The sequence below is a fragment of the Camelus dromedarius genome, chromosome 14 (genome assembly GCF_036321535.1).
Source record: "Camelus dromedarius isolate mCamDro1 chromosome 14, mCamDro1.pat, whole genome shotgun sequence".
NCBI classification, from domain to species: domain Eukaryota; kingdom Metazoa; phylum Chordata; class Mammalia; order Artiodactyla; family Camelidae; genus Camelus; species Camelus dromedarius.
Genome location: NC_087449.1, coordinates 55,362,940 through 55,385,270, shown reverse-complemented (window position 1 = coordinate 55,385,270; position 22,331 = coordinate 55,362,940). Strand labels below are relative to the sequence as shown.

Genomic DNA, 22,331 nt, shown 5'->3' with positions numbered 1-22,331 from the left:
CTGTTTGGGCCGCACAGCTAGGAAAAGGTCAGACTGGGACTCAGATCAGATCTGTCTGCTTCCAAAGCCAGCATTCTTTCCTGTTCTACCCCATCACCTCCCCACCTACCTGTGCTGTGCTAGGACTTTTCTCCTCTAATGTAATCATCTCCATCATCTGGAACCCAGGAATCTAGTTACAAGAGTCAAGGCCCAGCCAGCCATTAGTAAACAAGACCAGGCCGTGGGCACTGCCCTAGACCTCTTCAGACTAAGTCAGGATTGGCCCTAGAAGCTGTGGCACTGGCATAGGTGAGGAATGATTGCTAGGGGCCCCAGCTGAACCCACAGACAGCTTCAGAGACAAGAAACCAGTCAGCCTGGAACCTTCCAGACACAGCTAGGACTTCCACGTTGGCAGCTGGAGACTCCCAAGAACTTCAGGAGATGGGGTTTCCTATCATGACACTGCGTGGTCCCTCCTTATGCTGCATGATCCTCCCATGCCTCTCTGAGTCCTCATCTGGTTTCCCCAGTGACTCTCCTTGTCTTCTCTCCCAGGTTGTCCATCTGGAACCTTCAAGGCCAACCAAGGGGACGAAGCCTGTACCCACTGTCCCATCAACAGCCGGACCACTTCAGAAGGGGCCACCAACTGTGTCTGCCGCAATGGCTACTATAGAGCAGACCTGGACCCCCTGGACATGCCCTGCACAAGTACGTCCAGGGCCCCAGGAGGGCAGTGCCTGACCGAGTCCCAAGCCCACCTGCAGAAAAGCTCAGAGTGAGAGTAGGGTGGCTGTCTAGCTATAGTCAGCCTTTCCTAAGTGAGGAGCAGCCAGTTACCTGGTGGGAGGGGAAATGGAAAAGTGCCTGGAAAGGACTATCCTGGGGTAGCTGTGCTGCCAACGTGCAGATACCACGGAGCTGGCATATGGCTCCTTACCCCCTTCTGCTCAGTCACATGGAAGACGAAGTCAAGGTCTTGATTCACAAAAGGACAGAGAACGGGAGGCCTGGCAGAAGAAGAACCCACATGAGTGGTGTCTTTGGTAGAAGAGGCGCCCCAGTGTTCTGCCCTGGCAATGGCTCCGTGAATCACAGGCCAAGGTTCTCTACAAACAGGGTGACTACAAGGGCAGTGTTACAACCCCTGTGTCAGACAGGAATGGCAGTCAGCTGCAAGCAGCAGAGAGCTGACCCCAGTGGCTTAAACCATAGGGATTTATTCTCTCATACGATAGAAGCCCAAAGATAGGCAGCCCTGGGGAAGTGGGGCAAATCCATGAAGCTTCCTGAGACCCGGCTCTTTCTTCTGCTCTACCATCCATAGCATGTGGTGTCTACCCATCAGGTCATTTCACAGTCCAACATTGCTGCCGAAGCTCCAGCCATCACACACATTCTCAGCAGCAGAAAGAAGGAAAGGGACAAAGGGATACGTTACAGCTGTCTCTTTTTAAGAAAAAGTTCTAACCAGCAAACTTTTGTGAATCATTGGCCAGCACTTAGTCACAGAAGGCTGAGAAATATAGCCTTTAGCTGGACATATTACTACCCTGAATTAAATTGGGTTCTGTCATAAGGGTAAAAGGGGAAATGGACATTGGGTGTATATAATCTACAACACAAAAAGACTGTCCCTAGTAACAGACACGGAGGCTGGTGGAGTCCAGGGAGAAAGGTTTAAGTGGATGTGTGCAGCAGGATGAGTTATATTCTAGAAACATGTCTGGTGGGTGGAGAGGAGAAAGGATTTGGAGGAAGCATTATGGGAGGCCTAGGCTGGAGCCATGGCAGTGGTACAGAGCAGTCTCTTGGGGAACATGCTCCCACAGCCCCCACTGACCGACACCTCTCCCCCTCCCCAGCCATCCCCTCCGCACCCCAGGCCGTGATCTCCAGTGTCAACGAGACCTCACTCATGCTGGAGTGGACCCCGCCCCGTGACTCAGGAGGCCGGGAGGATCTCGTCTACAACATCATCTGTAAGAGCTGCGGCTCGGGCCGGGGGGCCTGCACCCGCTGTGGGGACAACGTGCAGTACGCGCCCCGCCAGCTGGGCCTGACCGAGCCGCGCATTTACATCAGTGACCTGCTGGCCCACACCCAGTACACCTTCGAGATCCAGGCCGTGAACGGCGTCACTGACCAGAGCCCCTTCTCACCGCAGTTCGCCTCCGTGAACATCACCACCAACCAGGCAGGTAAGCGCTTCAAATGCCAGCTCCCAGGGCAGCCCTGCACCGTGCTGTACCAGATGGGTAACCTGCCAGCCCTCGTTAAACACTCCCTCACGTCTGTGGAGTGGTTTCCTCTTTTCCAAGGCTGTTCATGTGATCAGCCACCTGGGAGAGTGAGTGCTACCTCTCCACTGTAGTGGCATTTATAATAATTGCTGGTGTTTGTTGAACATGTTTTATTGAAGGTGAAAGGGAAGCTGCTATAACAAAAGGGCCCAGCATTTGGTGGCTTAAAGAACATAGAAATGCGTTTGTTTCTCTCTCATATAAGAGTCCGAGGGTGAGCAGTCCAAGTCAGCAGGGTAGCTCTGATCCATTGGGAGGTTCAGGGACCTGGGTTCCTTCAGTCTTGTCTCACCAGCCTCCATGCTCATCTGTGTGGTCGAAGCTGAGAGTCGCAGTCCCGTCTGTGCTCTAGCCTGCAGGTGGGGAGAGACAAAAGACCCAAGGCAGCAATCGTGTTTTAAGCAAGGTGGATGAAAGCAGTGCCCATCACTTCTGGGCACATTCCACTGGAGCCACAAAGGACGTTGAGAAATGTAACCTTTCCCAGCCTAACTTAAACCTCCATCACAATGGAAGGTGGGGAGGCGGACTTCAGTGGACCTCTAGCAGTTTCTACAGGTGCTTTCTTTGAACCTTCAGCCCACTCCAGTCCAAATCCAGCAAAACTCTTCTCCCCAGGCCCAACTTTAACACTCCTTTCTGTGACCCCATGTGGCCACTCGCATCTTCTGCCCTGCTTTCCTTTACAATACAAAAAAAGTTGCCAAATGATGTAGTCTCACCACCTCCCCCCATCCCCTTTTCAGTCCACTGCCTTCAGGTTGATGGCCCCACCTCTCCCCCAAGACCACTGTCTCCAGGGTCACCTGGGACCTCCACAGAGCCAGGCCCAGAAGACACTTCCCAGCTTCATCCCCACCCAAGGGCCACGTGAGACTTTCACAGACCTTATAGTTCCTGTGGTTCCTGCAGAAGACTCTGTGGTTGGCACTGAAAGTGTGCCCCTCATTTATTCATTCAACAACCTTTGCCAAGTCCCTGCTGTGAGCACAGTCTGGGCCCCGTCTAAGTAGAGCCAAGGGAGGTCGAGCTCCAGGAGAGAAAGTGAGTGGGCTGCCCAGCGTAGCTTTCCGATACCAAGTGGGCCCCACAAAGTTAGCTCTCAGGGCATCCAGAGATGGAGGTCCAGGAAGGCTTCCTGGAGGGGGCAGGATTTGACCTGCAGTTTGAAAGACGGACAGAATTTTGAAAGGAGCAATAGAAACAAAGGGAATTCTGAGAAGGAGGAAGGGCATGTACAAGGACATGAAAGGAGAGGGGGCAGCCAGCCCTGCCTGGCTGAGAGGTGCTTTCATGCATGACCTCACTGCCACCCCACCGGCCTCCTTGAGTGGGAGGCATTTGTGTCCCCATTTCACAGAGGATGCTCAGAGAAGTTGAGTCACAAAACCAGGCAGGGTGAGAGGCAGCAATTGACTGGGTCTAACAGACCCCTAGGGCACAGTCTGGGGTGCGTCCAAGGAACCATGGACTGTGGGTCTGATGCGTGTGTGTGTGTGTGTATTTGTGAGAATGTGTAATGTGTCCTTGGATGTGTCTGGGTGACCATGTGTTTACGACTGCACGTGACTGTGGCTGTGTGGTTTCTTATGTGTACATGCATTCGTGAGCATGGGTGTGTCTGAATCTGAGGGGTGTGGAGGGGGCTGTGTCTGAGCTTGAGTTTGCATGTCTGAAGGTGGCTCTGCCAGTCGTGTGTTTGTGCCTGAGAAGGGGTGTAGTTTTGTTTGTGAGTGTTCATGGTGTTGGTTGGCTGAGGTGGTGCATTTATGAGCATGTGCAGCAGTACTTACAGGCCTGTGGACATTTGACCTCCACTCAGATTGGGGTCCAGATAAAGCTGACTCAAGGCAGGCAATCTGAGAGAACCCTCAAAAGCCAGCAGTTGCTGGCAAAGACATCTAACAGATTATAAAGACTCGGCTGAGAGTCTCTCCAGCTTGACAAAGCTCGGAGGTAGGGAAGCCCAGGCTCCCAATGGGAGTGGAGGGGAGGGAACTCTTTTCAACTGGGAGAAGCTAGAAATTCCCCAGAGCCCCTGGAGTTCTTTCCCTGGCTGTGGAGGCCTCCCCTGCATCCATTTGGGAGCCCTGAGGGTGGAACTACTTACTCCACAAGGCTCAGCTGATTAGCAGCAAGGGCTGCTGGGATGGACCCCTCCTGTCTGGAGCTGGAAGTTCCCAGAGACTAGACATGGGGCAGAGTGGAAGCAAGGGCTCCCAGAGAGGAGGGTGCAGGAAGAGCCCTCAGGATTGAAAAGCAGAAGCAGTGAGAAACAAGCACTGGGTTAGGAGCAGGGGACCTGAGTTTGAATCCCATCTTTGCAATACATTTGCTATGTGATCTTAGTGTATTGGTCAGTTATTGTTGTAATAATGCTGTATAACAAAACCACCCCCCCCAAACCTGGTATTTTACAGTAGTAACATTAATTTTCTCACTCACTAGTATGTGGGTCAGCTAGAGTTTAGCTAATCTGTACCAGGTCCTCTGAGCTCAGCAGGACTCCAGAATGTGGGCTGGATTTGGTCTGTTCCATATGTCTCCTCGTTCTCTGTGGACTATCAGGGCCCTCTTCCCAGGCTTATTTCTCTCATGGTGAATGGTGGGAACACAAGCAGCTAAGCTAAGCCAGGCCACACAACCCATGCCATTGCTTGTGGCACAGGGCTTGGAACACGCCCTGTAGGGTTACTTGAAAGGGTGTAGGTACCTGATCTCATTACAAGAGAGGCAGAGCTGAGATTACCCATCTAATCTATCACACTTGAGAAACTCACTTCCTCCCTCTGGGCCTCAATTTCTCCACCAAATTGTGCACCAGAGCTCTGTAAGAGCTTTTTCAGAACATAGGTTCACTGGCCCCAACCCAGACTGCTGAATCAGAACCCTAGGAATAAGCCCTAGGAATCAGCATTTTTAACCAGTGGCTCAAGTGTTTCAGACAGAATTGGGAAGTCAGATCTAAGTGAGTCCAAGCCCCGGTAAGCCCTCAAAGCCTTGAGACTTTCTGGATCATAACTGCCCTTTCCCCTTCCTCTTTGTTCCAAGCCCCACTCTCATAGAGGCTAAAAGCCCAGCTGGGGGCTGTGTAGCCGCACGCATCCTCACCACACTATCCCCCTTTGCGGGATGAGGAAACAGAGGCCCAGAGAAGTGGAGTCATTTATGCAAAATCCTGCTACTAAGTGGCCTCAACTAAGATTTAAACCCAGGACTGTGTGACTCCAAGTCTGCACTGGAGAAGACGTGGCTCCTGCCATTGAGGATTTATGCCGTTTGAGAAGATGAAACCTGGACCAAGTATATATACAAGATGGCCTGAATGAGGGCCCAAGGAGGGATCTACAAGGTGAAGGAGAGCACAGGCAGGAGAAATCATTTCCTCCTGGGAAATGGGAGAAAGGCATGCCATGGAAGGCTTCCTGGAAGAGGAAGCATTTGAGCTTAGCTTTGAAGAATGGAGAGGCTTCTAACAAGCAGAGATAGAATTGTACAGGGAGGAAGGTATCCCAGGAGAGGAAAGTGCAAGAGGCAGGCTGGAAGGAGAGTTCTCCTTTCTCTTCCCCTTGACACCAAACTCCTCTGCCACAGGGTCTTTGCACATGCTATTCCTGCTGCTTGGGATGCTTTGCCCCTTTCCCCCTTCCGTCTGACTTTAGCTCATCTTCACTGACCTTCCTGACCTGGTCATATGCCCCCAGCACCATGGCCCTCAAGCCCCTGTGGCTGAGATGTTAAGCCTCATGTCTTCGATCATTTCATTCCCGTCTGTCTCCCCCACCATCACCACTTGGAAGTACACAATGGGTCTGCTTTCCCTAAGTGTGGTTTTCCTGGCACCTAGACAGGGCACCAGGGTGAATGCTTGGTGAGCATTTGCTGAAGGGTCCAGAGAAGCATGGAGTGAGGTGGGGTGTGGAGGTGTATGATGGGGCTGGAAAACAAGGCCGGGGACTTGATTTCCAGACAGATGCATTCAATGCTCGGTTTTAATCAGACCCTAAAATTCAATATATAAATATCCAGCTCATGGCCTTAAAAGGAAAAAGTATTTCTTTTGGGCAAGTGACTGGGCCTTGCTCACAATCCCTTGGCATTCATTGGGGCCAGAGCTGTCTCCTGACTTCATAAAGCTGTCACGCTGCCTTCGAACTACACTCCGCCATTCCAGAACGCCTTTCTGCCCATGTTCACAAGTCCCCTCGGGGCCCCGGGAGGCAGGAGGCCAGGTGGGCTGCATATCCCTGCTTAAAGGGATGAGGAAGTGGCATTGGGAGAGGTCAAGCACGTGCTGGGCTCACTCAGCTGGGAAGCAGCAGGCGCAGGATTCAGTCTGGCTGTGCCAAGCCCATGGTCCCTGACACAAACAAACTAGACAACATAGAGATGGACAGGAGTGGGAGGGCAAGCCTTGGAGTGGGCATCAAAGGATCAGAGTAGAGTCTCTCTGAGGAGGCAGTGTGTGAGCTGAGATCCGGATGACAAGTCAGAGGCAGCCATGCAGACCTAGGTGCATGTAGCATTTCAGCAAAATGGGGTTCGTCCTCAGAGCCGCCTCCAGTACTACTGGCCGCCCTCCAGGGCTGCAGCGGACACGCTTTCACTCCAAGCAAGCCCCGAAGAGCCCCACCTCTGTCTGGTCCCAGAGGTGGAGAGAAGGGTCTGGGCTTTGGAATCAGGCAAACTAATCTGGCTTTGAATCAAGCCTAGCTGCTCCCCAGCACGTAGCCCCGGACACATCACTTAGCCTGAGACTGATCGCATCTTCCTCATGGGTACCACCACCTACTCCTTGAGGGACGGCTGTGAGGCTTTGAGCTCATGTTCTTAAGGTGCCTCACAGGCTGCCTGGGGTGGCAGGCACTCAGCAAGCAGAGACCGTTCTATATTCACTGCAATCATAATAGCAGCTCACGTTTGACAAGTGTCCCAGACCCCATTCTGAGCCCTGGATGCTGAATCTTCCCAGCGTTGTGAGGTGGGTCCTATTACTCTCTTGTCTTAACAGGTAAGGAAAGCAAGGTGTCAAGAGTTAAATGACTTACCCCCAGTCACCAGGCAGTCACCAGCAGAGCCGGAATAATTACATTACTGCATGATCAGGGCCCGGTATGGGCTGGAGCCAAGTCCTCTGCAGGGGTGAGGCAGGCTGTGCGCCCGGCCCGTCTGCACCACAGCCTGGCCGAGCGAACGCAGCCTTTGAGGCCACCCTTACTAGCTGAGCAGTTAGGAAGATCCCCTGTTGTCATGTCCTAGGGGGTTGTGTGGGAGAAAAGGCATTAGCGCTGGGCTTGACAAACTCCGCCCTCATCCAGCCTGCCCCTTTCCAAGTTATGGGATCAGGCTGTCCAGGAAACCTCACTTCTCTGAACCTCAGTGTCCTCACCTTCGAAATGGGCATCACCCCAGTTTTGCAAGATAGTTGCCAGGGTATTAATAATGTGGACAAAGCACCTGGTACAATACTCAGCAGCTCGGCTTAAAATGAAATCAGAAGGTGTGTTAACCTTCTACTGCTGCTACGACAAAATACCACAAACTTAGCAACTTAGAATGACATGGAGTTCTTATCTTACAGTTCCATGGGTCAGAAGTCTAGTCTGGATCTCATCAGGCTAAAACTAAGGTGTCAGCAGGGCTGTGTTCCTTGCTGGTGGCTCTAAGGGACGATCTGTTTCCTCACTCATTCAGGTGTTAGCAGAATTCAGCTCCATGTGTTTGTAGGAATGAGGTCTCTGTTTCCTTTCTGACTGTCAGCTGGGAGGTCCCCTAGCTCCCAGGGGCCTCTCTCTCATCCTTGCACAAAGTCTCCTGAATCTCAAAAGCAGCAACAGGGCGTCAGGTCCTCCTCATCCTCCAGCTCTCAGGTCTGACTCTCATCTGGGAGAGATTCTCCTCTTAAGGACTCAAGTGATTAGATTGGGTCTTCCTAGGTAATCCGGGATAATCCCCTATCTCAAGGGCCGTAACCTTCATCACTTCTGCAAAGTCCCTTTTGCCGTGTAAAACAACATATTCCCAGATTCCAGGCTTAGCTGTGGACATCTTTGGGGGCTGTTATTCTGCCTATCACAGAGTCAGATTAAAGCACATCCACATTCATCCCATGCAAACACCTCCTTTTATAAAGAGGAAAACAGAGGCTCAGGGAGATTCCTAAGTGGCTGCCCAAGATGGTACAGCAGGTCCTTGGCAGAGCTGGTCTCCAACACCCTCACCAGGTGTTACAGCCTCTGTCCGTGACACCACTCCGCATGGCTTTCTCATGGAAAGGCTTTCAACTTCCCAAAGCCCTTTCTGCCAGCCGTGTTCTCCTCTGATCCTTTCAGCCTCCTGTGGAGCGGGCACAGTGGCTCAGTCTCTAGCACTGGCATGAGCATGTACTCACCTACTTCTCTCCCTGGGGGCGAAGAGGATCAGAAAGAGACAGGCCAAGAGAGCCCCCAGCGCGGCCCATGCCTGGGGAAAGGAAGACAGAGGGAGCGGGCACTTCCCTCCTCGGGCCGAGCCCTCTGCACGTGTCGTCCTCTTTGATCCTCCCAAGTGTCCTGCTGGGGAGGCACTGCCCGCCTAGACTATCAGCTAAGATTGGCTTTGGCTGCCTATAACAGGAGGAAAAGTAACAGGTAGCCACTGCCACAGTAATGCTGTTAAACAATCAACCACAAAAGCAGTGGCATAAAAGCAAGAAGCACTTACCTAGCAAAAGCAAGAAGCACTTACCTAGCTCGTCAGTCTCCTGGCTGGATGGGTCTCGGCGGGGAGCATTCGTATGTTTGTGCTCCATCTACTCCAGGTCACTCAGCAGCTCTTTGGATTTTGTCAGGGCTCTGTTGCATGTTTGGGGTTGACTGCTGTCAGCTGGTCGTGAATGGCCCTGGCAGAGACAACTGGGGCAACAACTCTGCTCCCTTTGCTCCGTGTGCCTCGGCCTCCAGCAGGTCAGCCTGGGCCTCTTCTCTTGGCAATCACAGGGCACCTAGACAGCCGGCAGATTCATGCGAGGGCTTTTTCAAGCCTCTGCTTATATCATGTTTGCTTATATTCCCTTGGCCAGTGCAAGTCACACGGCCAAGCCCAGAGCCAGAGTCAGAGGGAGACTACCCCAGTTACAGGGCAAAGGCTGTAGATACAGAGAGACAATTAGTACAACCAGTCTACACAGTGGCTTAGACAAATGGAGGTTTATTTTTCTTATGGGTAAAGGATGTTGGAAGATAAGAGTTAGAGCAACTCCATGGACTCATTAGGGAGCCAGGCTCCGCAGCATACTTCTTGTTCCTATGGATCAAAATAGCTGCAAGAGTTCCAGCTATCACATTCATGGCCCAGGCAACAGGATGGAAGAAGGACAGTGACAAGAGTAGGGCCCCTCCCTTTAGAGGAAACTTCCTAGAAGTCCCACCCTTTACTCATCAGCAAGCATATTGTCACATGGCCACTTCTAGCTGCCAAAGAGTTTGGGAAAATGTGGTCTTTTATTTGGGCACAATGTACCCAGCTAAGATCCAGGATTTCTGTCAATTTGAGAAACAAAGAATGGATATTTGGTAGGCAGTAAGTACTGTCTGCCACAACCCATTAACAGGGGAGGGACCTGGGCCCAGAGAGAGGGGTAACTCGCCTGAAGTCACAGTCACCTGGTCATAAAACAGCTGGGATTTGAACTCAGAATGCTGCCTCTTCTCCCCTCTTCCACTATCACCACCACTGTTCATGATCCTTTGCTGGGGACTCAGCTACTCACAGTGCTGTCTGAGAGTCTGGGTGGCCCAGACAGCTACACCTGGCTGATGTCCCCTGATCCCTTACTCTGGGCCAAGTCCTGTGCTAAATACTTTACATGCAGGTCTTCATTTAACCTTCCCAACACCCCTGCCACTGTCCCCACAGAGGTGTGAGGTAGGTTCCCTGGGCCAACTGATTCGAGGCCCAGGCTCTTACCACATTGCTAGTCCAGATGCTGGGGTGGGACTAGCTCCTGCTGGGCAGCCTCAGATGAGATAAGGGTGGTCCAGCGGCCTACTAGGAGGTGGGCCACTGGATGTTCCTGCAGCATGAAGCCCAGCGCCTGGCCTCAGTCTGCTCAATTCCCACTTGTGGATAGGGCCAGGCAACCAGCGAGAGAAAAACCAACCTGAGCTTTTGAATCAGGCAGGCCGGGGACCTGATCCCAGCCCTGCTGCTTATGAACTAAGGCACCCTGGACAAGACACTTGATCTGACTCTCCCTTTCCTCATCTGTAAAACAGAGGTAGTTAGCCCCTACTCTGATTGTGTGGTGCCCAGAAGGTGCAGCTAAATCTGAATCAAGGGAAGAGTGAATAAGCAGGTGAACAGCCAGTTGCCACCCCAAAGAGCTGTTTTCCTCAGGTTCAAGAAACAAAAATAATAGCATTTCCTGGACTCGTTCTTTTCCCCTTCCAAAATGTGTTCTTCAGATTGCTAGTTTCAAAAGACAATAACCATTGTATAAAAAAAGGGCTCTGAGGCCAAATGAGACTGAGACTGCCAGGTTAAACCAGGTTAACTGGGCCTCTCCCCTGCAGGACTTCTCAGAACCTTGAATAAAAGAATGTGCCGTCCACAAGCAAGAGTCTAGAACTCTTGGCCACAGAACACCTAGGTTCTATGAGGCAAAGTGCTACCCTGGCACCATGTCTCAGCTTTTCCTTTTTTCTGTCCCACACCACTCTCTAAGAGCTTTGGTCCAATCAGAAAGAAACAAAGGCCCATTTTCTGGAAGAGTTTTATTTGTGGAAATTCTGTTGTGAGAAGTTATCATCAGGTCACCCAGAATTGCAGCTGAATCATCAGGGGTTAAGTGCCTTGCTACAGGTTTAAGAGATGGAACACTCAGAACAGCTATCCCATTATCAGCTGGAAATTCTAAGAGTCCTCTCACGGGTAAGGTGTTCCTACTACAGACCCTGGAGAATGTGAGCAATTATGGTACTGCTGGCCGGCTGGTGAGCAAGAGGCCCCATGTCACAGCAGCAGGTCAGATCACAGGTGGGCACGGGGTCTGAGGAAGAGTGAATTGTTAGTGACTATCGTACAAGCCAGGCTGCCTTCTCCTCGCTGCTGCCTGGGGCCATGCTCCAGGGTCCCGCCCAGCGTCAGTGGACTCAGCCAGTTTCCTGAAAGGGCTAGAAAATGAGAGTCCGTCCTTCCATCCATCCGTCTTTCCTTCCTCCCTACCTCCCTTCTTTCCTTCCTTCCTCCACTAAATATCAACCAAGCACCTACTCTGAACCACACACTGTTCCAGGCACTAGGAATAGACTGAATAAGAGACACAAGGTCCCTGCCTGCAGATAAGACAGTGTTAGTTAGCACTATAAAGAAAAGAAAGAAAGTGTGGGGTGGTGAGTGACTGGAGCAGGGGTAGGGGTCAGGGAGGGCCTCTCTGAGAAGGTGATGGTTTAGCTGAGACCTGAATGAAGAGGAGATGCTGGCCATGGGAGATTTGGGGGAACTGGTTTCCAGGCAGAAACACTGTGGGGCCAAGACCCCAAGAAAGGAATGACCTCAGCGTGGTTGGGAATGGAGAGGCAGCCAGTGTGGGTGGCGCATGGGATCCAGAGGGCGAGTGGAGGGGGGTGGCCGGTGGGCCTTGCAGGTCTTGCAGGCCACGTGGAGCCCCTGCATCTTGCTCCTGGTGCAGTGGGAAGCCAGTGGGAGTGCAGATGTCAGAGAGGCAGCAGGGTCTGAGAGTCTGGGGCCTGGGGTGGGGTGCCAGCAACTCCTCCCCACTCCCTCTAAGCTCACGGGGTCTTCTGACTGGTGAAAGGGTAAAGGCCAAGTATGGGTCTCCCTGAGAGCTCAGGGCTGGGGAGGCGAAGCTGAGTGAGACCCAAACCCACACGCTGTAGCAGTAGCCAGGCTCGCAGGCCTCCTGACTTCCTGCCTGTCGAAGGATCCTAGCCCCAGGAGTCCCTTAGAGACAGCCTCCATCAGCCCTTCATGCTGAGGAGGAGCGAGCACACAGAGGGAAGGCTAATTCCCCAAGCCTCAGCTGACCAAGAGACTGGAAGCTCCCCCAGGGCTCGCTGGGGGCAGCAGGGCCCCCGGCCACCTGCTCCAGACGAGCAGGCCCTGCCTGACCAGGGCCTCCCCCCTTCCCCTCCCGGCCACAAGCCTCTTTTGTGCTGGCTCCCTGGGGCTCCATCTCCTTGCAGGGGTCACAGGGCACCGCTGACCCCATCCCCCTGCCGTGTGCCCGGCTGGTAATTGAAAATTCCAGAATTCCCTGAAGACCAACTTACAGGGAAACCTGACACCTCAGGGTGGGCGGCAGGCAGCAGGAGGGACGGGAGAATATCCAGCTGTTCCTTTTTCTCCACCGTTAATCCCCCCAGATTCCAGGAGAAAGGCCAGCCCTGCTTGGCCCTCCCTGGCCTGCCTTGATCATCTTCCCAGCAAATGCCTCCTCCTTGCCACACCCAGGGTTAGGGGGCTTATGGGATCAGAGCCGGGGTTAGCTGCCTGTAACCCAAGCTTGCCAGCTAAGCCCGCCAAGCCCAGACCCCCATGGCCGTGGGGGACCTGCCTCCGCCAACAGCTGAGCGCCCAGAGCCGGGGCTGCTGGGTGGGTAGTGGGTGAGGTGAGTCAGCCAGAGCCGGGTGGAGTTAGCTTTGCACCATGAGATGGGAGCCAGACCAGGCTGTCCTCAGAGGCCCTCTGAGGCCCACTGGTTTCCAGACCTCTGTGGTCAGTCTGTGTCAGCCGCCGCCAATGGAAGGAAAGGATATGTTGGAACTGGGTGGGCCTGGGTTCAAATCCCTGCTCCACTGCCTGCTAACTATGTGACTTTGGGCAAGTTACCTCATACCTCAGTGCCTCCGTTTCCTCATCTATAAAATGGGTATGATAATGATACCAGCCTCATATGGTTGCTATGAATATTAAATGAGTTACTTGATGTAAAGCATTTGGAAAGGTGCCTGGTGTAGAAGTGTTAAGTGTTAGCTGTGGGGGCCCTCCTACTTTCTTTTTCTTAAGCATCACGAGGCATCCAGGGGGTGTGCAGATGACAAGCTTGTGTTTTAGTTGAGGTGCAGTTGCCACCCCTACTGCAGTCCTTCTGTGACTCCCCAATGCTTTCCGGACAAAGCAACTCCCAGGCGTGGAGGTCTGGTCCACACCTGCCTCATTCTCATCCCTGTGCCTCTCCTGAAACTATTTGTACTAATGCGTCAAGACTCTCTAAGCCCATGGGCCCCGGGGGAATAGTTTAGCCTGGGCAGATGAGAGGGACAGTCTCCGGCAGAAGCCAGGCTGTGAGAAGCAGTGTGGTAGGTGGAAAAGATTGCAAACTGGACCTCTGCTGATTGAGGCTGTTGTCCTCAGCCCACTTCTACCTGCTGTGTGACCTTGGACAAGTTAATTCCCTTCTCTGGTTGAATCCACCACTCCTCAGAATGTGGTCCACAAGCCGGCAGCATCAGCATCACCTGGGAGCTTGTTAGAACCGTAGATTCTCAGGCCCCATCCCAGGCCAGCTGAATCAGAATCTCTGGGGGCAGGGGAGGTGCCCAGCAATGCGAGTTTTAACAGAGTCTCCTGGTTATCGCCTTACTTCCCCTCAAGCTGAAAAAGTGCAGTAATCTATAGAGACACATTCTACCTCTTTCTTCCATTTTGGGGAGGTGAAATTGCAGGGAGAGATGTGGAGGGAACAGCTTCACCCCTGCCCGGGACTGGATTATCTTGTCTGAGTCCCAGAAAAGGGGCTTGGATCCAGGAGCCCCACACCAAGTCCAAGTCTCATGGCTTCTCCAGTGCTTGGCACGGTGCCCAGCCTGGAGTAGGCACTCACTGGGTTGAAACAAATATGCCTTCTCCCATTAAACTGTGCCCTTATGGAAGGCAGAGACCCTGCGAGATTCCTCTCTTGAGCCACAGCACCCAGCATCGTGCCAGCATCATAGTAACTCTGAATTGAAATTTTTTCCAGCTTGAGGTATTATTGACTGACATAGAGTATACGCAGGTTTAATGAGTACAGTGTGATGTTTTGATACACATGTATATTGCAAAATGATTGCCACAGTAAGGTTAGTTAATATCTCACATAATTACCTTTGTGTGAGTGTGTTGATAACATTTAAGATCTACTCTCTTAACTATCAAGTATATAACACAGTATTGTGAATTACAGTCACCCTGCTGTACATAGGTCCCCAGAACTTATTCATCTTAGAGCTGGGAGTCAGTACCCTTTGACCAACATCCCCCCATTTCCCCCAAACCCCAGCCCCAGGTAGCATTCTACTTTCTTGGAATAGTCCTAATACTATCTCCCTCCTAAGGCGCCAGGCATCACACTCAAACCATTACATGCATTTCTCCTTTCATCCTCCCCGCATCCTTGCCAGGTAAGGTTCCCCATTGGACAGGTGTGCAAACTGAGTTTCAAAGAGGTTAAGAGAACTTGCTCAAGGTCACAATATTAAGGAGTGGAGGAGGGGGATGCTGCATGCAGGTTTACCTGACTCCACCTCTGGGCTCCCAGCTCTAACCTAGACTGCCCTTCTGAGGGCTGGACTGGGATTTCCTCAGCTGAACGTTCTCCAGTCTAAGCAGGAAGCGCTAGGTAACTGCCATGTAGTGTTGGCTTAATGAGAATACTCCTCACCCATCCCTAAGGGCTCAGTGTGTGTCCAGTGCTCCACAGACATGCAGTGGCAACATGGCCCATGCCACATACAAACCCCTCCCACCTTGGTGAGGGATCCCATCATTCCAAGGAGCGCCGGAGATGACCTCAACCAGCCCCTCACACCAAAATTATCTTCAGACCCTTGGAGGCGGGGGCAGGAGGTATCCCTCCCCAAGTCTTTGGTGGCTGAGTTTGAAGCATTCTCACTGATTTCTCAGAGCACATGCGTATATGTGCGCGCGCGCACATGCGCGCACACACTGAGTGCTCACTGCCCAATGGGTTATCTCAGAGGGACTGAAAAGTTTGGGGGAGGTCTAGGGGTGTTTCCAGGGCCAGCAGTAAGGGTAAGCTCCCAGCCAGGATCCCCCAGATTGGCCCAGGTCTGTGAAACTCCAGAAGGGATTTATTTTTGTTGTTTTTAGTGGGAAGCAAACTGCACTAGGCTAGAGAGAGGGACAGACAGCCCCAGCCTCACAGAGGAGCCAGGGCTGCCAGCCATCCAGGAGAACAGAACACTTCTCCACACAAAGGTGGCTGCAGAGGGGAGAGATGGAGCTGAAGCAGGAGACGGGGTCAGAGAGTGAGGGGACAGGCAATAGGAATGGCTCTGAGGGCCAGCAGGGAGCAGAGCAGGGGCAGGATAACTCAGCTCCAGGCCCAGCTCCTCACTAGCTGTGTGACCTTGGGGAAGTCACCTTGCCTCTCTGAGCCTGTTTTATCTTCTGCAAACTGCAGCTAGGAAACGGTGACACAGAGAGCTCTAACCACCCCTCCACGGGATTCTAGCAATTTCTTTGTTAATTTCTGGTGAGCAGGTACCTACAACCAGGCTGACCTCACAGTAACCAGGACTGCCGCCGGTGAAGGGCCTGAGCCACCAAGTTCAAGTCCTAGCCCTCCACCACCGTGCTGCATGACCCTTGAGCACGTCACTGAACAGCTCCAAGCCTGTTTCCCCATCTATAAACTGGGGGTGTTAATAGCCCCCAGCTCATGGGGCAGTTGTGAGAAGTGTGTTACACCTGTGATAAGAGGTGTAGTCAGGCTGCAAAAGGCTCAGTAAGGGTTAGGTTTGTGGCTTTATCGTTATATCATACACGTGCACACAGCCCTGAAAGCCCTTCCAGTGACTTCGTGGACCCTGAGGGTATGTTGCTTTGTCCTACAGCTTACTGTTGGTATAGCTTCAGGTAAGTCACTTTACTGTGATTCTCAGTCTCCCTATCTGCAAAGTGGGCTGAAGGAAGTCTGCTTCACAGGTTGTTGTGAGGACTCAATGCGCTCATGTATGTTGAGGGCATAGCCCAGCATTAGTAGGTGCTCAGTAAGCAGTGGTTACTGGGGCCCCTCCTTTGGATTGCGTCTTCTTGATGCCCTGGGAGGGAACAAGGAAGAGTCTCCTTGTCTGACCGAGGAGGAAACTGCAGGGAGCTGGGTCCCTGGTCTTCCCAAGAGGCTCACTGCACCTGGCAGGGCAAGGAGCCACCTGAGGGCCAGGCGACCCTCCTGTGGGGGGCAGAAAGAACAGAGGCACTTCAGGGACACTTGGACCAGGGTCCAAGTCTTGCTTTTGGGTAGTGCCACCCCATCTAGGATGCCTTGGGCCAATTCTCCACAGCTTCTTGGGGTGCTGGAGGGAATCCCAGACCTGCTCAGGCCCACACTGGCCGCTAGGCTAATCCAATTCCAGGCCAAGGGCTATCTGGAAGGACAGGCAGGGAGCATCTGAGCTGCAAGACCTCAGGGATCTTTCAGCTGGGCCTGTGGTACAGAAGAGGAACCAGGTCTAGAGAGGGGGGCATTTGCGCAAGGCCACCCAGCCAGTTAGCAGCAGGACAGAGAGCAGAGCCTGGGTTTTCTGACCAACAGACTTCTCCCTCCACCTTGGGGACAAAGGGACAGAGAGCAGGAAACAGGTGAAGCATCTCCAAGATCTAATCCTCCAGGAGCTGCTACCAGTCCCTGGTCCACACTCATGTCAGTATGATCAGATCCCCTGCAAAACAGAATTTGGATAGGAGAAGGGTCAGCCTCAGCTTCCTTCCGGCACTCCTGTGATGGTCAAGACAGGGCATCCACTTGTCGTGAACCTGCCCAAGAGCCAGGAGAGACTGCAGGAGGTGCTCCGCTCACCCTGGTGAGTCTTCAGCCCCTCCTGGGACCATGAAAACCTCAGGCCCAGAGAGGCGAGGGGACTCCGCCCCAGTCACACCACAGGGAGGGACCAGGTCAGGACTCACGGACAAACCCTGCTCTGGAGACGGCAGACCTAGGTTCAAGCCCTGGCTCTCCCACTGATGGGCTGTGTGATCCCAGGAAACCCTATGCTCTTCTGAGCTTCGGTGGCTTCACCTGTCAGTGGGGCTAATACTGGCCCCTCACCAACAGCTCAGGACACACGTGTGAAGGGCCCAGGGCCATGGCCAATGCATAGTAGGTGCTTTGTGCAGGTTTGTTCCATTTGAGAAGAAGGCAAAAAACAGAGGCAGGAAATGTGGCATAAGGAATCGCTGTGACATAAGGAATCAAGGAATGGGATGCCAGCTTGAACTCACTGTGACTTTGGGCAGCTGACAACCCTCTCTGGACCTCAGTTTCCACATCTGCAAAATGAAGTAATAGGACTAAATTATTTCTAAGGATCTTTCTAGCACTATACACAGCCTCCCCTGACCCCTTACCTCCATCATCTAACCACACTCCATGAGGACACTCGCAGCTGGGGGGAGCGATGGGTGAAAGTCCCTTAACATACAATTAACCATTTTAGCCCGTACAGTTCAGTGGCACTTAGTACATTCACAGTGTTAGGCAATTGCCACTCCTATCCAGTGCCAAAACATCTACATCTTCCCAGAAGAAAACCCCATTCCCAGCATTCCCTGTGCCCACTCCCTCAGCCCCTGGCAACCACCCATCTCCTGACTATCAACTCACCTGTTCTGAATATTTCGTATAAATGGAACCATGCAATATGTGACCGTATACAATCTGCATCTGCCTTTCACTCGGCATATATTTGAGGTTTACCCTCATTGTAGCACAGGTCAGTACTTATCTCTTTTTAATGCCTAAATAATATTGTTGTGTGTGCACACTACAGGTTGTTTATCTGTTCATCTGCTGATAGGCGTTTGGGTTATTTTCACCCGTTGGCTGCTGGGAATAGTACTGCTATAAACCTTTGTGTACAAATACTTGCCTGAGTCCGTTTTCACTTTTTAGGGGCATATGACTAGGTGTGGAATTGCTGAGTCATATGGTGATTCCATGTTTAACTTTTTAAGGAACCACCAGACTTTTCCATGGTAGCTATGGATTTATTTTTATATATTTTTGGTGGTCAGTTTCATTCATTGCTTTATCCCTGCATATAGGAGTCACTCAAAACAAATTTGTGGAAGGAATGAAGGAATCTCTCACTTTCTCTGCTTCCCTGTCCCAGAGCTCCATCATCCTGTCTAGGGTCTGTATGTCCCCTGGGCCAGTAGACTGTAAGCTCTAAGAGAGAATGAACGACATTTCATCCAGCTCACTCGGGGCCAGAACAGAGAAAGGGCCCAGTGCATCTGTCTTGACTTGAGGTGGCCGAGTCTCCCCAGGGATGGCCAAAGTTGTCTGTGTTTCATCTGAAGGTGCCCCATGAGAGCAGTGCCTGTGGCCCTGCCTGGGTCCCTCTGCACCCTGCTGGCTCCCAGGCCAGCTGTGTGGCCTAGGCCAGATGCCTTCCCCTCTCTGGTCCCACAGCTCTCTGTCTGGGCACCTCTGAGGCTGGGCCAGAAGCTGCACCCTCTCATGCCCACCCCTGAGCCCTGACTTCTGACCTCTCTTCCAGCTCCATCTGCCGTGTCCATCATGCACCAGGTGAGCCGCACCGTGGACAGCATCACCCTGTCGTGGTCCCAGCCCGACCAGCCCAATGGCGTCATCCTGGATTACGAGCTGCAGTACTATGAGAAGGTACCTGTGCTCCCAGGTGCTCCCCCACCCCCTACTCCCCGAGGGGCTGTCTCTCAGGCTGGGGCCTGCGGTTGCACTGTCCCGCAAGACAAGGCACCCGGGTGAAGAAGAAAGATCACTGGCCTCGGCTCCCCAGCTGTGAGACTTCAGGAGGGCTCCTTGACCTCTCTGAGTCTTGCTTTTCTGGTCAAGGGAGTCAGGCCACAGTCCCAGTAACAGGCAGTGGTCACATCCCTTCCCCACCAAGTCACCTTTCATCTTGACTTCAATGGGCCTGATGTTATGAAAGAACTGGTTTTCCCAAAAGCTGCATTTATTAACTAATAATCAGTCATTTACCCATTGGGAAGCAGAGATTTGAAACTGCTCAAGAGTGCTTCTGCGCAGGTGAGAGAGTGGAGCTCCCTCCCCAGGTTGCTTTGATTCCAGCTAAAACACTCATTTTCATTTGCGCGAGTGCCCTTTGTATGGGGAGGGAGTGATTTCTCCTTGAAATTTAAGTCAGACCCTTATTACTCCCTTCGGGGATCCAGAGTTGGAAGCCACTGGTGTAACAGAAGGGGCACTGGACGAGGAATGAGAAGCTGCAGGTTCAAACCCCAGCTCCATTCATAACCAGCAGTGTGACCCTGGGTGGGCATCTTTCTCTCTCTGAGCCTCAGTTTCCTCCTGTGTCAAGTACAGATGAAACCACCTCTCTCACTTGGGGGCTGTGCAGGTCAAGGAAGGGAGGCAGGTAGAGTGCCCAGCACTGCCTGGGCCTCAGCAGAGGTGAGTGTGCTGCCCCTTCCTGCCTCCTCTGCCCTGCCTGCTTCTCGCTGGGCAAGGGCTACCTGACATAAGGCCAGGGGAGCTCAGCACATCTTAATGTGAGGACCTGCACAGTACAGAGGCTGGGGGTGGACAGAGCAGCTGAATATCAAAGGTCCAGGAAACTCTCTTTTGACAGATGCCTGTTTTTTCACCTGCTCCCTGAGGCACCAAATAGCCACAGAGACTGCAAGGGTCTTTGGGAAAGGCATCATTTACACCATTTAGACTAAGGTGTAAATGACTGTCGGAAGTGGTTGGTTGAGGGTAAGCCTGCTGGGAACCAGCGATGGATAGAAAGCCTCTGCTTAATGACTGAGAAGAACAGGTGGAGGCAGTTCCCGGCAGCCCTGCTGGAGCCCCACCTTCTGACGCCCCGTCCAGCCCTTCCACTCTAGTAACTGCTGGGTTGTCCAGTGAGTCTCAGAGGTTCCTCTACACCTATCCAGCCTCACCCAGCTACTTTGTGATTGTTTCCTCGCTCATCCCCTCCTCCAAGGAGTGCAGGGGACCTCCGAGAGGCCAGGGACCACATCTGTCCTGTTCACCACCTTCTCCCAGCGCCCTGGGCCTGGCCCCAAGGAGACACTTGATAATGCTGGCTGAATGAGTAAGTGAGTGATCCCTGCCCATGGCCTTGATGGAAGGTGGAGACCTCGCCTTACCTCGGCTGTGTCCGCATCCTGGCTGGAGGTGTCGTTGCACGGCCCTCGCAGGGCCCTGGAGAGTCTTGGGGGAACTGGGCATCCGGGGTAGCCGGACCAGCTCCTCCCAGGCTCAGGAAGACCCAGGCCTTGCAGGAGCCAGCATTTCCACTCCCTCCGGCAGGGGCAGCTTAGCAGCTCAGAATTTAAAAAAAAAAAAAAACCTAATTAAGAAGCTTTATGATTAAATGAAACTGAAAGTGTTTGTCCCCAAAGACAGAAGCGGAAATGAGAAATCCCTGTGCGGGTCCTGCCTACGACCCATTTCCTACCGAGACGGGAGGGGCTGGGGAGGCTGACAGAGGTGTGAACTGGGAGGCAGTTCTGCCCTACTTTCTGCCACTGCTCGGGCATCCCTAGGCCCCTGCCAGGGGTGGCAGAACCACCAGGCCTTGCAGCAGCCGCAGTTGCCACCTGCTCACGTCCCTTGAGCACTCACTACCTCCATGATCTCATTCAGCAGTGCTGTTTATCCCATTGGACAGGAGAGGAAACTAAGGCACAGAGAAGTTGTGTAACTTATCCAAAAACACCCAGCTGCTAAGTGGCAGAGCAAGGACTGGGAGCTGTACCCTTATTATTCACCTGGCCCTCCTGCCTCGCAGGTTTCTTCCAGATGACTGTAAAGAGGTGGACCAGATCAGGCTCTGCTGGACAACATTAGGCACGAGAGGGAGGCAGACCTGAGGTATGGCTGTGATAAGACATGGCCTTACTTCAGTCAGCCCCTCCTCCCAGGGCCTGGGTGCAGAACGAGGCAGTTAGGCTCTGCCAAGGGGGAGATGGACATTGCTTCATTTCACATTGTCACCAGCTTTGGGCTGGGCCCTGAGCTGGGTGCCAGGAATACCCAGAGTAACCAGTCATGCCTGGAGGCCTCAGGGACTTCACAGTGCAGGGGGAAAAGACAGGTTTAGACACAGCCATTAGACAAGATATGATACAAGCCACAAAAGGACCAGCAAAGTTTTCATGGGGGCAGCAAGGAGGTGCCCATAATCCTGGCTTGGGTGAGAGGAAATCTTTATTTAGGTGACATTTGAGCCAAGCCTTGAAAAGATGTTAGGAGTTTATCAGAAAAGATGTTAGGAGTTTATCAGACAGACAAGTGTTGAGAGCAGGGTCATTCCAGGCGGCAAGAACAGCATGCGCAAAGGCCCTGGGGCAGGAATGTGCTGGCTGCATTCAGAGAACAAAGAAGCCAAGTGTGGCAGGAGCCACATGAACAAGGGAGAGATCTGCAGGGGAGGAGCTTAGGGAGGGAGGCAGGGTTGGGGTGTGAGCCTTCCGGCCCTTTGGAGTCTGGATTCAATTGACCGAATATGACAGGAAGCCATCAGAAGGTTCTAGAATGATATGATCTGACTAAGATAAAAGATTCCTGTAGCTTGCTATGCACATGGAGAACAGACTACAAGGGGGTCCTGGAAACACCAGTAGACCAGCACAGGGCTCTCATGGGACACCAATGAGAAGTGATGGGAGCATGGAGTTGGGTGGCTGGCAGCAGAGATGGTGAGAAGCTGACAAATTCAGACAATATTTTGGAACTTAGGGGACCAGGGAAGTGTGAAGGATGACTCCCAGTAGGTGGGGATGCCTTTTCCTGGGGGCAGATGTGGGCTTGTGATTTGCAGGTGTAGGTGCTGTGCTTGCCAGGGCTAGGGAGGTGTAGCCAAGAACGGACAGGAGAGTGTGCAGAGGAAAAACAGAAGTGGAAGCACAGAATCGAGGAGAATGGCAAGATTTAAGGAGAGCAAGAAAAAAAGAGTTGATCAAAGTGTCGGAGGAAGCACCAGGAGAGGGGCAAGGGAGAATAGGAGTGGGTTCTGCCCCTGAGCTCTCAGGTGAGGCTGTGACATCCCAGCCACCATGTCTACCTTCCTGAGTCAGCCCCT

General features: G+C 52.7%; 1 protein-coding gene and 1 long non-coding RNA gene across 7 annotated transcripts in view; one reads left to right on the top strand and one right to left on the bottom strand.

Annotated features, from left to right (window-relative positions):
- EPHB2 (EPH receptor B2) overlaps nt 1–22,331 on the top strand; it is a 175,940-nt gene that overhangs the window by 135,215 nt on the left and 18,394 nt on the right. For all 3 annotated transcript variants that reach the window (XM_064493944.1, XM_064493943.1, XM_064493942.1), the window contains exons 4-6: nt 541–696; nt 1,851–2,186; nt 18,795–18,919. In XM_064493944.1, the coding sequence (XP_064350014.1) occupies nt 541–696; nt 1,851–2,186; nt 18,795–18,919 (617 nt within the window). The remainder of the gene's footprint in view (nt 1–540; nt 697–1,850; nt 2,187–18,794; nt 18,920–22,331) is intronic.
- Nucleotides 2,384–20,666, bottom strand: LOC135322903 (uncharacterized). 4 transcript variants are annotated; one of them, XR_010383945.1, is made up of 6 exons: nt 20,395–20,666; nt 17,515–17,562; nt 9,015–9,414; nt 8,680–8,893; nt 7,337–7,543; nt 2,384–2,641 (listed from the first exon to the last, which is right to left on the bottom strand). It is a non-coding gene; the product is annotated as an uncharacterized LOC135322903 (long non-coding RNA). The 4 variants fall into 4 exon arrangements; XR_010383942.1 differs by having other exon boundaries at nt 7,337–8,893; XR_010383943.1 differs by having other exon boundaries at nt 7,337–8,893; nt 9,015–9,270.